At 45.6% G+C, this 14070-nt stretch overlaps 1 protein-coding gene across 10 annotated transcripts in view; it reads right to left on the bottom strand.

Moving 5' to 3' along the window:
- Positions 1-14070, bottom strand: part of TNRC6A (trinucleotide repeat containing adaptor 6A) — a 103736-nt gene that overhangs the window by 22694 nt on the left and 66972 nt on the right. For 9 of the 10 annotated variants that reach the window (XR_014785625.1, XM_084819088.1, XM_084819089.1 and 6 more), the window contains 2 exons: positions 1806-4373; positions 128-292 (listed from right to left, as the gene is read on the bottom strand). Coding sequence is in view for 9 of the 10 variants with exons in the window: in XM_084819088.1 (XP_084675214.1) it covers positions 128-292; positions 1806-4373 (2733 nt within the window). In the remaining variant the exon portion in view is untranslated. Of the gene's footprint in view, positions 1-127; positions 293-1805; positions 4374-8228; positions 8277-14070 lie in introns of all 10 variants that reach the window. The other variant, XM_084819094.1, reaches the window with a different exon arrangement.

Raw genomic sequence — 14070 nt, 5'->3', positions numbered from 1 at the left:
TTTGCAAACGTAACTTCTGGTTTTCCACCAGGATCTACGCTGCCCAGAGGTCAGGTGACAGTGACTTTCCCAGTGAAATTCACAATCCACATTTCATCACTTCTACCGCACCTACACAAACACATACCGGATTTACTCGAAGTCGGTTGCCCAACAGATGCATTCCCCCAGCTACTGGTGCTCACTGCCTCACCAATGGACTCTCCCCAGCTTGTACCAGTGTCGACAGGTTTACCCCATGCTGATGTGCCATTATCTACAGTAGCAGGTGCAAGAGGAGGCTCCCCCCAACCTTTCAAAAGAGGTCCAAGTTATTAGCAAATCCCATGGTCGAGCAATACATTACAGGGCAAGTTTTTGCTTATTAAGGACAAAATAGTAAAAATTCTTGTGCCAAGGAAACAGTTCTAAGTAAATAGAAAAGCTCATATACTCCTATTACCAACTTAAATTGCCCTGGTAAGATGATACCACTACAGCTATTTCCTACATTAAGGCAAAGCCTTTTAACAAGCAAGGAAAATGCTACACATGATATTCCTGTTTGTGGATCACAAACAAGTGAACAAGAACAAGTTCACTTCTTTCTCTGCTTGCATTTCAAACACAACACAAGTAGGAAATGGCTAGAAGGCAAATGAAGGAAGAAGATCTTTGCATTGCAGGAAAAACAAGGCACCGAAGTCAGTCCAACTTTTGCAAAGCTTCCAGGACATTTTTCAGTGACATGATACTGCAAGGATATATACCTCAGCCATTTTCTAGATGCTTCTCTAGAAAGTTTTACGGACACAGAACAAGGAAGTGGCATTTTGCTTTGTTTATCTAAAAAGCAAACAGTGGTTTCACAATCATTTGAAGCTAGGGAATTAAACACTTACAAGGTAGCATGTCCATGTCCTTTAGCAGTGGAGGGCAACCTCTGTCCCACAGCATTGTCTAATCTGGCCCGCGAGAGTTGAGCACCCTCTGCAGAGCCCTCCCTCTTCCAAAGATCCATCCCCTGACTTGCTGTATCCTTCCAGTGGGGGGAGGGGGGTGAGCGGCGCAAAATGGAATCCCTTTGTTACCTCCAATGGGAGATCACGTATACCATGGGGATTCCTCCGGCAGAGTCCCTTCCCACCCCACTCAAGGTGGGAAGGAGGCATTTTACTCAGCGCTTGCAGACGCCAGCTCCGGCAAGCGTCAGCAGTCAGTTTTCCTATGCAGGAAAAGGCACAGAGGGGGGAAAAGAGAAGTGCATGGGGCATGATGATGTCATGGGAGGAGGTGGGGTTCTGCCCCCTCCAATGACATCATCCTCCCTGCCCGTATGGTCCAGAAGAATGTAATCTGGCCCCCAGAAGAAAACAGACTCCTAGACTAGAGGATATTGATGGGGGAATGCCTGGCTTTTCCAGCAAACCCCTCCCACCTACTAAGCCCACCAATACCCCCTTTTCTTTCCTCTGTTACTAGTGCTCTGTTTTACAGTTGCGTCACAGTAACTGACATAGCATCTCTCATAATCTTGTTAGCATTGTTTTGAACCTTTCCTCCGATTACATGTTTTTAAGATGTACTCAAATATACTGGCATCTGATGAAGTGGATAGTGTCCATGAAATCTTACGCCAGAATAAATGGCCTTTAAGGTGCCACAACACTTTTAGTTGTTTTTCCTGCAACCGACTATCATGGCTACCCCTCTGGAAATTATTCAAATATACAAGCTTATCCCTTCCAAGTTCTGATTTTTAAAAGCACAGCAATATTGGGGCTGACCTCAATAATAAGAGAATATGATGGAAAATGAAGACTTACCAGAACTGCTCTCCGTGGCAGTTACAGCGCTTGAAGGCAGCACCTGCTGCTGCACCTGTGCTTGCTGGTCTGAGCAGCCAACACCATTCGGGGTGTTCTTGTTCCACATGTTCACATTTTTGTAGTTGTATTTGCTTGGATCCCCCCAAGCAGAAGTTCCATCATCAATCTCAATTTTGCGGCGAATGGACTCTGGGGATGGCTCCTCCCACCCAGTGGGTTCTTCTTCCTTGACTGGTGCCGGCATTGGCCCACCCAGCCATCCTACACCTGGCAGTTTGCTTGCTGCAGACTGTGCCCCCCAGCTTCCAACGTCTTGTGGCTTGTTCCAGTCTGGGGAGCCAGGGGGTTGGGATGCCTCCCCCCAGCTCTGAGAACGACTTGGTTTCGGGGACTCACCCCACCCTTGGCTTTGGTTCGGCTTGGCAGGCTCCTCCCATCCCAAAGAGTGACTTGGCTTGGTGCTGTGGCCACTGCCTCCACCCCAGTGTACAGTGCCTGACTTGCCTGGCTCTTTCCAGCCAGAAGTTGACCTATCGCTGTCACTACTGCCAGAACTAGACTTCTTCATCTCACCCCAGTGATTGGTTCTCAAGTTGTCCCCCCAGCCGTCAACAGCTGGAACTGTCCACCCAGGGCCTGCTTTTTGCCCATCTCCCCATCCCTGTTTGAGCTTTTCTCCATCATTCCAAGTCGATGACGAGGACCGGTCATCTTTGCCACTCCCCCATGATTGATTGCCCTTGGCCAGTGCAGTAGCAGCAGATCCCTCCTCCCAACTCCCTTGGCTGATGGAGACTTTGGAGTCTCCCCACCTTGTAACAGACTTTGGATCACCCCACCCTGGCCCAGATGAGGGATTGGTAGCATTCAGGCTGGGCCTCTCCACAACACCTCCTGAGCTGCAGGCCTGGACCATACAGCCTCCCCAGGCCTCTGTCCCATTGTCCGCCCTCTTTTCCCCTCTTGGAGACATCTCTGTATCCCAGGCAGTGTTTTGCTTGATTGGAGTCTGTCCCCAACCAGAATTGGAAAGGACCCGGGGATCCAAATCTGTTCTGTTCACTATACTTTGGAGTAATACCTGTTGGTCAACTTTCCTTCTTTCATGGCTTACCGCATCTAAAGTGGATCGCTCCTCAGGGTTCTCAGTACTGCCTTCACTATCCCCAGTACTTGTCTTAGTCCATCCACCATTCTGCTCCATGATCTGAGTGGCTGCGAAATTCTGGATGCCAACACCAGCATTCTCCTCTTCCGCGGACTTCCACACATTTGTAAACTTCTTGCCATTCCCGTTGGTGCCCTCTGAGGAATGCTGATTACCTGGCAGTTTGTTCCATTCTCCATCTGCTAAATTGGTGCTTTGGGCAGGACCTCTCTGGCCATCTCCAGGGCCCGTTCTAATTCCACCCGCCCATGGAGTGTTCTGGGTGTTGCCCATCCCTGCCACCTCCCAAGTTCCTGCTCCTTTATCCCCACTGATTTCAAAATTAGAGCTTCTGGTCCCACTGAGCCCAGGCTGCATTAGAGTTGCATTCACAGTGTCGCTATTGGCGTGGCTGTTGGAGTCTGAGCAGGAGTCTCTGGAGTAACTGGGGCCACAGGCACCCCACAAAGTACCAGGAGTCCCACCATTTTTTGCTTCACCATTGCTCAGGTGCAAAACAGAAGTGCCGTTTATTACTGGAGAGGCCTGGGGCTGAGGCCGATTGCTCTTGGCACTCAGGCACCAGGTCCCAGGCCCTGTATTACTACTAGCCGGTTCAGTCATCTGCATCGAACCAGCAGGGTTTGGTAAACTAGAGGACATAAAGTTAGTAGTGTTATTATTTGGTCCATTCGCTTCAGGGTTAGGGTTCTGAGGTTGCCCACTCCGCGAAACCTTCCTTGTACCATTTACTTGGGAACCACAGTTTTCCTGGAGACTGCCCCAGGAGCTGCCAAGGCTGGAATTCATGCTCTGAGTGTTTGCCATCTGCCCTACACCTGTGCTGCAGCTACTGCTTCCTCCGGGCCCTTTCAGGGCATGCCCATTGTTCTCCAGGACAGGACAGGCACCACAGTGGCCATTTGAACACAAAGTGCTGGGATTTAATTCTCCATTGGATGAACTGAGGGTGCCCCAAGAATTCATTATATTGTTGCTACTTTCGGAAATGCCATTGGAAACATCTGCAGAAATCTGACAGGTGCTCTTTGTAGCACCAAGAGACACGCTCCAGGACCTGGTAATGCTTCCATTGCCCACATTATTGCTGTTGCTACCGCTGACAAACTTGGTCTGAGAACCGTGTCCAATGCCATTCCTTAGGCTGTTGACTTCACTGCCCAGGCCCCTGGAAGCCATGGTAACAAGGTTCCTTTCTGACCCAGAACTCAAGGCAGAGTCAGTGTCCATACATTCTGAAGCCAGCTCCAAGTCACTGCCGGTGATTGAAGGCCATGCCTCCTTGTCAGAGCCGTCTACAATAACTTTATCCCAGTTTGTGCTGGAGTCACTACTGGAAGAGACTGGTCCCCAGTGAGAGTTCTCATAATGGGATCCTAGTGTGCTGTGGTTCAGATCTAGAAGCAGAAGACATAGCATCATTGGAAACTGCATGCAAAAAGAAAGCTAACAAATTCAGTATAGTGAACAGAGGAATGAGACACAAGAGGATTCTGTTAAGACCAGCCTTCTGAAAACTATGGCCACAAACCGCTGAGACACACATGCTAGACACTTCTATCTTTAGCAAAAAGGCTTGCAAAAATATGTTCATATATTTCATGTGGGAAATGAACCAGGATACCTGCAAGGATCATCTCCTCCCATTTGAGCCTTCCCAGTCATTAAGATCTACCAGAGCTCTTCTCTGACATGCAGCTGGTGAGAACACGAGTCTCCTCTGTGGCCATGCCTAGGTTGTGGAACTCCTCTTGTCCCCTCTCAGCAAAAACTCTGGTCCATACCCTGGTGATCTCTCACCTAGACTATGGCAAACTTCGACTTATGTTGTCTCACCTTGATCCCCTCACTTCTGTCTAGCACTCTGCTGCCAAAATCATTCATCTCATCTCGCTCTCATCACATGCCACCTCCTTAAATCCCTACAACCGGCTTCCTGTCCGCTTCCAGATCCAGCACTAACTCCTTAACTCTTATCTTCACAGCCCACCTTGGCCTTGCCCCATCCCACCCTTATCTATCCCCTCTTATATTGACACATATTGTGACCTTCACTCCTCCATGATCCTCAGTCCTCTGAAAGTCTCCTGCTCCCTCAAAAAAATCTGCCCTTTCTCCTCCCTTTCTGCCCTGTGTGCTTGGAATGGCCTCCCAGAACATCTGAGTGAGGCCACCTCCTTTCCTTCACATCCCGCCTCAAAACTCACCTTCTCAGGGAAGCCTTGGGCACAAACAACCCTGTATTTCCTATGCCCTAGTGTAATGGAGCACATGAAACTGGAACAACTACGTATTGCTTCCAGGCTTATTACCCCTGCCTCCACTTACTCCCCCTGCCTTTAACTCTGTCTTGCACTTTAGATTGTAAGCTCCTTGGCAAAGGGACCGGTCCATGTACCACCGATGGCACTAAATAAATACTCTTCTGTAATCTTCTGTTTTGCAAAGACCTTCCTTTTTCTTTAGGCAGGCTCTGGCATGCTGAGCTGAAGTAATTTTGCAAATGACCTGGAGAACAAACTTTTGTTTGTCCTATCTGCTGCACTGACTTTTAATTTCTCTAATTTTTATTTGTACTGCAGAACTACCTTGACAGCCCCCTCTTTCTCTCTTTAATGGAAAGACAGGCTATAATACTTTTAACATTGCTTTGGAACACCTTGCCCACGGTCGCGCGCGTACACACGCAGAAGCATGGCTACACAACAGAAAGTTAGTTATATCCTGAATGGTGAATATGAGAACCAAATGGACCTGCCACCAACACAGGAAAACAAGGAAAGTGGTTTGTTTGTGTTTGTTTTTAGAGAAGATGAGCTTTATGGTGACTCGTCTACACATTCTAAAAGGGGTTTGACAAAGTACATCACTAGCAACAGTCACAAAGTTCAAAGCGGTCTACCTGCAACTGGGCCATACACTTGGATGAGGTGGGGAGGGGGGAGAGAAAGTAGATCTCCAGCTGTTTTGGACTTCAACTCCCAGCATTCCTGACCACTGGCCGTGCTGGCAGGGGGTTCTGGGAGTTGAAGTTCAAAACATCTGGAGATCTATGTTCGTTCTGCCCACCCCTGTATAGAACATTTCTTTTACAGCAGGGACAGGCATGCAGGACAGGTTGGTCCTCACTTGAAGAAGCCAATAAGGGCTAGAAACTTGCTTGTATTTGAAAATGATCACAGGAACTTTCGGGATACTTCTGTGAATGCAGAACTGCAGTACAAGCAATACCCTACTAGGTTTCAATATTCAAGGCCTCAAATGGTACAGGCCTGGGGTGCAGGGAGGGCACTTCAGTTCTGCTCTAGGAATCTCAGCCTGGTTGCTGCTTATCCTCAGTAAGCAAGTGGGCCTTTGGCTGGTGTGTGCCACATCTCTTTCTCCTCACCTTAAGAAAACACTTGAAAGTTTCTCTATCCTCCATGAGCTTTGTTTTCTGTAGTATATTTCTCTTCCTCTCTACCATTTCTACCATTTCCTCCCCTTTGTTTTGTTTAAATAAAGTGCATGAGTGGTGAGGTGCTATATGCATGAAGAAGTTAGTATGATTTTTGTCTCCTTAACTGTTGTCAGCCTTGTTACTTACCCATACTAGTGTAATGGGCCCCAACCTGGCATTTAGGGATCGGAGCACTGTGATTTTAGCATTGATTTGTATGCCTCTTTGGATTCTTTTGAAAGCAGATACCTTGGCCAATACATTTTATTAATACATAACAATGTAAAATCATGGAATAAATAGTGTGCATAGCAATTAGGTATTCAGTTCCTTCACCACCAGGAAGCAACTAGCTCCTGGTGATGGAACTAGCTTGATTCTCAGCTCCTCACAACCCCAACTAGCCCATTATAATGGTCAGTCAGACCTATTTTATTCTGGCAGGTTTCAGGGTTGAGAAAAGGTATATAGGATCTTTCGTTTTGCAAATGCCTCCTGTCTGTAGTATGGATTTTGTTGACAGATCTTTGGGCTGCCATTTCAGGATGGACTAGAGCAGCCTTCTCCAACCTGGTGCCCTCCACGCTTTAGACTGCAACTCCCAGCACTGGCCCCGATGGCTGGGGCTGATGGGAGCTGAAGTCCAAACGTCTGGAAGGCACCAGGTTACGGAAGGCTACACTACAGGATCTCACTACTTCTCACCTCTGATTGCAGAAAAGAATAAGCAACATCTATGGGAGACAAAAGGTCCACAATTTTGGGCTGGCCTTCCTGGTGAAGCCAAATAGTTGCCAGCCCCCTCCCGCCGCCAAAGCGTCCCTTGAGAAAGGCCAGAGGGGGGGCATGCTCCACAGCAGAATCCTATGTTTCCTCTTCCTCCCTGCTCTTTCCCAAGGCAAAGGCCAGGTGAGAGGAGCACACCCTGCCTGCCTGGGCTGCCTTTCTTGCTCCAGAGCAATTGCCATGGCATTGCAAGTGCCAAAACCCCCTAGTCTTCCTCCCAGCTTTGGAGCTGGGGAAAGGGTGGGGATTGCCACGCAACTGCCCAGACAATCGCTGCTCACCTTTCCAGCTTCCAAGCTAGAGAAGGACAGCCGTTCATCACACTCACCATGGCAAGTGGTTTTAGTGAAGCCTACCTTGGACCAACAGTGCCCCCCTTCCAAAAGTTAATCATGCGATTAAGACAGCAGCAGAATTTCCAGACCATTCATGCCTCAATTCTCCAATATCCACTGCTGTTTAAAAATAATTACATTCATAGGTTATATGAATGCACATTCATAGTTATTATAATCACAGATAATTTGGTCAGTATCCAAACAATTGTGAGACTAGCTCGGTGTGTGTAAGACGGCCTTTTTCTTGAATAGCAGCCCTCCCAAAAGTAGCAATCCTGCTTTTGACGTTGAGGAGACTTTCAAAGCAGTTTGCGATACGGCCTGAAGGTCAGCTGCTCAAAGGCAGGGAGTTGGCTAACAGAAGCCCCTTGCATGAGTTTGGGCCACTCTTCGGATCTGAGCCCACGGTCAAATAAAGGAGAGATTTGGGGGGGGAAGTCATCTATAAGCTGAAATTAAGTGAACATGAGTGTTTCTACACATTACTTTAATGCACAGTTGGGCATACACCACACAGTCTTTTCATCTTAGCCCAAAGTCAAATCATGCACTTCAGCCAAATTCCAAATGAAAGACATGACAACCAAGAAATGAAGAACTGAAGCAACAGTGTGAGGAGCTACTAGATTTGGCAACCTATGGTTAAAAACCATGAACACACACATGAAAGGGAAATAGGTTTGCATCACCTGACTGGTTAGGGGAGTGGCTGACCAAGTCCCAAATGGGAGGCATGCCTAAGGGGAAAGCAAGAGATCACAGGAGCATTACTGGGCAAGGTGGTGCGAATATAAGTTCCCTGTGCCATTCCTCCCCCATCACCTTTGTCCTTTTAAAACTGGAAAGAGAAATTTCTCCTCAAGAAGAGACCTGGTTAAGAGCATTTCAAATCCATGAAGTAGAGCTCAAAATAGTTCTGCAATGTTACACACACTTCGAGATAATGGTCCACTGATGTTAATCAAGTAACTGTGTTGAGAACTAAGGGCTACACATACAGAAGAAATGAGGAGGGGATGAAATGGCCAGAGTTTGAAGCGCTCCAGTGGACTGTATTAACTTCAGACTGCAGACAAGGAATATCACTCGAGTATTCTGCCATATAAAATGTGGAAAGGCACAAGTAGAAAAACAGCACATTCAGGAAAGAGAATAGTCTACTTTCAGAGTTTTTGTTTTTAATACAGAGGAGCATTCACAAATGTGAGATACATTCCCGTTCCATCACCTTGAGACGCATCTATCAATCCAGCCAAAGTGATACATGATTTTGCATTCCTGTGCCCATGAGACATGAACTGAGTTTTCAGCAGAATACCCAACCAAGAAAAGCATGATAGCTCAAGCTCAACTGAACGAGAAATTGCTGGGCTCACAAGTTAAACACACATACGCACGTATATATCAAAGGATGCAGGATCACACCTACCTGAAAGTAGAATTCTTTGAGCAGTCCCTGTATGTACAGGACAGCTGCAGAACCTCCCGATGTGTGAAGTGTGCTCTACCTCCTCTCAACTAATGATACAACCCACCTTTCCTCACATGGGAGAGGTGGAGAGAGAAGCATGCTATGGAGGGCCCAATGCGTTGCAGACTCTACAGGCAAGAAGGTGGGGGGTTATGACGCGGAACAGAGCCAAAGACCACAGCTACGGTTAAGTACAAACCCTTTTCATTATTTATGGCTCTTGTGCAGTCCCACAGCGAATGAGATTAGTGAGTTGTTGTACTAGAAGGCAGAAGTAGAGAGCCCCAACTGAACTGAAGGGGTGTGGTCTCAGTACTCCCAGCAGCTGTGTGGGCAGGAAGTTTCAGTCAGTTTCCCGCCTCCTAGCTGAGCAGAGCAGAGGAAGCTTATCTAGCTGGTCTAGGGGCGATACATGCAAGCAAGCTCCCAGAGAGCGAGAGATCAGAGCAAGCAAACAGGAGTTCGGCAGAGGGAGGTCAAGGGGGAGGCCCCTAACATTTTTTTTATAATTTCTTTTTCTTGTAACACACACTTCCATACCAGTGGGACTCCGTTGTTAACCTCCAGTGAACAGAGGACAAAGCACAGGCTATCACAGAACCATCAGAAACTAGAAACATAAAGGGAAAAGAGACTATGGAAGGAAAAGACTCTCCAGTGGTGGTGACCTGCAAGGTCTGTGCAATGTTTATTTTCTTGCCCGAGACCAACATGGCCTGCACGTGCAACAAGTGCAAGTTGATCACACTGCTGGAAAAAAAGGTAAGAGGCCTGGAGTGGCAACTGTCGACCCTCCGGGGAATAAGAGAACACGAAGAGTTCTTGGACAGAACGGTGGAACTGCAGCAGCAAAGTGAAGAACAGAAGCTAAAAGAGCAACAGCAAGCTGAGGCAGAAGAGGAAAATCCTGAGGTGAGGAAAAATGCAGTAGAGGAGACTCCTTGGAAAAGGGTGACAGTTAGGAGAAGAAGAACTAGAAGCCACTCTGCCCTGGTGGAAGAAGTGGAGCTATGGAACCGTTTCCAGGAACTTGAGGAGACTGGAGGACAGCCTGCAGAGGAAGAATTACAGGGGAACCTGCATGAGAGAGAATAAGAGGCTGACGGTCAGTCAAGGCAATTCAAAGGCAATGAAACCAAGGCCTACAACAACAAGAAGAGTAGGCATTGTGGGAGACTCCTTGCTGCATGGGATCGAAACTCAAGTATGTCGCATGGACTTGCCAAGTATGCGGTCTCCCAGGAGGACAGATTAGAGACGTGACTGAAGGGTTCCCTACACTCATAAAGCCCACTGACAGGTATCCCTTTCTTCTCATCCATGTGGGAACAAATGATACCACCAAGTGGAGCTACCAAGAAATCATGTCAGACTTTGAAGCTTTGGGAAGAAAACTCAAGACCTTTGGGGCCCAGATAGTTTTCTCATCCATCCTTCCAGTAGTTAGAAGAGGGATAGAAAGGGAAAGAAAAATACTCCGGGTGAATGACTGGCTACGAAGGTGGTGCCAACACAAGAGATTTGGACTCTGGGACCACGGACTATACTTCCTGGACGACGGACTGTTGGTAAGGGATGGGTTGCATCTCATAAGGCTGGGAAGAATGTGTTTGGCCACAGAATGAAGAACTTCATCAGGCCGGATTTAAACTGAATCTTTACAGGGAAGGGAGACGTAAAGTTGGGGGTAACAATGGATGAAGGCTCATGCACCACAACGGAGAGAACAGCTCAAATAGCGCCCAATAATAGTCTTCAGAAACATGTAGGAAGAAAGCCAGACTATGAAGCACATGGTCTTTGATGTCGATATACTAATGCCCAGGGTATGGGAAACAAACAGAACGAACTTGAACTCTTAATACAGGAGGGAAATTATGACTTGATAGGTGTAACTGAAACTTGGTGGGATGACTCCCACGACTGGAATACAGCAATTGAAGGACATAACTTGTTCAAAAAGAACAGGAGGAACAGAAAGGGAGGTGGGGTTGCACTGTATGTTAAAAATACATATCTCTGCACAGAAATTCAGGAGGATGAGCTTGGTAGCCCCATTGAGAGCATCTGGGTTAAAATAAATGGAGCAAAGAATAAAAGGAACATGGTCAATAGAGATGACTTAGTGGATAAAGTAGCAGTTACATGAAAACTTGGGGAAAGCGACCATGTTTTACTTGAGTTCTTGGTTCTAAAGGAAGCAGAAGCCGAGTATAGTCAAACGCATACCCTGGATTTTAGGAAAGCCAGTTTTAATAAACTCAGAACAATAACCAAGGTCCCATGGCAAGCAACTGTAATAAGAAAAGGAGTCCAATGTGGATGGGAGTTTTTTAAAAAAGAAATTCTGAAGGCACAATTACAAACACTTCCAACAACAACAAAAGGTGGAAGACAGAGTAAAAATGGACTTCTGGTTGGAACCAATGTCGCTCTGGTAGCACCCCACGGGAGCTCCGTGGGAACTTTCTCAAACAGCTTTTTAAAAGGTTGAAAAACCTTTTCATTCCCCCCTGGAATTAAAGGGGGGGGGGCAAGGCAGCTCTGGGTAACACCTTGGAGAAAAGTATCCCCCACGAGATATTGGGGGGGCTGGATTCCAGGATTATCTCCCCAGAGCTTTACCAGCGCAAAAAGCTGTTCTGAAACTCCTATTTCATAGGAGAAAACAGGGCTGATGTGTTCCATAATAATATATGCTTTAAGAAATATCAACAACTCCTGAGGGATGATTTAAGAAATATTAACAATATTTGAGAACATCTGAGGACCTGCAAGATCTGTCTGACAGAAACATGACTACACCGACGAGAAGGAAGGGGCTGGCATTACCCCCAACTCCCCCCGTACCTCCCATGTCAAAAGTTTAGAAAACAGAAAATATAGGGGATTTACTCTGATAAAGACTTTATCTTCGTAATTTATGGAGCAAGCCAAAAGATGGGATTAAACCAAAATTCCATCACTGCCTTGCAAGGAGCTGTGGATCTAATTAATGCGTCATGGCAAAAAATGGAGACGAAAATTAACGAGCTAGAAGACCGAATGGCAGGGAATGAAACTACGACACAAGTATGTTTTAAAAATGTCTGACAGAATTTCTCAATTGGAGGCCTTCACGTGAAGATCCAACGTACAAATTATTGGGATTAAAAATTTGGCTAATGATGTAAAATTGCCTATTTTTGTGGATAAACTTTTGCATGAGATACTCCCTATCCCATCTGATTATTTACTTGATACTGAGCAGGCATTTCGTGTGCCAAATGCTAAAGGGACTGACTATACGATCATAGTCCAATTTACAAAAGTCTCCACAAAGAATTATATCCTGCGTTTGGCAAGAGAGGGTGGAAGCCTATCCTGGAAACAAGATAAAGTTATGTTACTTCCAGATTACATCAAAGAGGTGGCGAATACAAGATGGCAATTTATCAACGCGAAACATATGGCAAAACAAATGAACTTACAATATTACTTAAAATATCCGGATACACTTTGTATTGTGTCTGAAGGTCAGATGAAGAAGTTTCTAAATCATGAAATGGCGGAGGCGTGGCTGAATGTAAAAATGCGTGAGATTTCTGTTACAACCCCATGAACTGGAATCTTTAAACAAGCTTTGTTAACTGCTTGTATTTAGTCTACATGATTCAGGCTAGGTCAGAAGACAAATGATTATACATATATTCGTTTATTCTCTTCCATCTTTTTTTCTTGCTTTTCTTTATAAATTTATTATTTTTTATTTCAGAGTAGATATAGTATGCTGTATTTAGGTTAATTGTTTGGGGGTAATTGTGCACATGTATTTATATGTCTAGTATAGAATATATTGCTGATAGATGAGGGTTTATTTTGGGTTTTATTATTATATAACACTATATTTCTTTTGATTATTATTGTTGTTGTTGTTGTTATTAATATAGGGTGCTGGGAGTGAACTGTAGACCTATTTCTTTGATGTAGAATTGATGTGATGTTGAGGTGCAGGGTTGTTTATTAAACTTTAAGATTGTTAGGGTTATATAGTTTTTAAAATAGACTGGCATCGGAGGCTGGGGAGTATTGGAGTTTATTCTTTAAAGGGGAGGGGGAGGGAAAGAATTCGCTTTTCTTTTTCTTTACTTCCTTTTCTCCTCTCTTTTTCGGTTTTTTTTCTTTTTCCTTTTCTTTTTGTTATTGTAGTGTCCTCCTCAGAATATTGTATTGCTGGGAAATTGTTGTATTGTTGTTGGTTGCTGGTATTTTTGGTATTGTTTATTTCATTTATAAAGATAAAATAAATAAAAATATATTAAAAAAAAAAAAAAGCTTAGAGATGACCTGAAAACAAAAAGGGACACATATAGGAAGTGGAAGGAAGGCCAAGCAACAAAGGAAGAGTACAGGCAGGGAGCACAGAATTGTAGGGATGGCATCAGGAAAGCTAAAGCTGAGAACAAGCTAAGGTTAGAGAGGGATGCTAAAAGCAACAAAAAGGCTTTCTTCAGCTACGTGCATAGTAAAAGACAAGAGGAAAGAAATGGAGGTTCAGCTATTAAATAAGGATGGCAAAATGATAACAGATGATGAAGAAAAGGTAGAAGTACTCAATTCCTACTTTGGCTCAGTCTTCTCCCAGAAGAAGGTCTATGACCCCCCTGGCAAAGGCAAAGTCCAGGCTGAAGGGGCAGGATTGCAGCTTGAGATCGACAGGCATATGGTCAAGGAACACCATATTACTTTGAATGAGTTCAAATCACCAGGGCCAGATGAACTGCATCCTAGAGTCACAAAGGAACTGGCAGAAGAACTCTCAGAACCACTGTCTATTATCTTTGAGAAATCACGGAGGACGGGTGAAGTGCCAGATGACTGGAGGAGGGCTACTGTTGTCCCTATCTTCAAAAAGGGCAAAAAGGAGGAACCTGGGAAGTATGGACCAGTCAGTCTGACATCAATCCCTGGGAAAATTCTGCAGCAGATGATAAAGCAATCCATCTGTAAGCACTTGAAAACAATGCAGTGATGACTCGAAGCCAACATGGATTTGTCAAGAACAAATCCTGCCAGATGAA

Source organism: Heloderma suspectum, chromosome 12 (assembly GCF_057233095.1).
Source record: "Heloderma suspectum isolate Gila_16-S chromosome 12, 16-S_ref, whole genome shotgun sequence".
NCBI lineage: Eukaryota > Metazoa > Chordata > Lepidosauria > Squamata > Helodermatidae > Heloderma > Heloderma suspectum.
The sequence above is the reverse complement of the archived record's forward strand: the minus strand, read 5'-3'. Positions and strand labels throughout refer to the sequence as shown.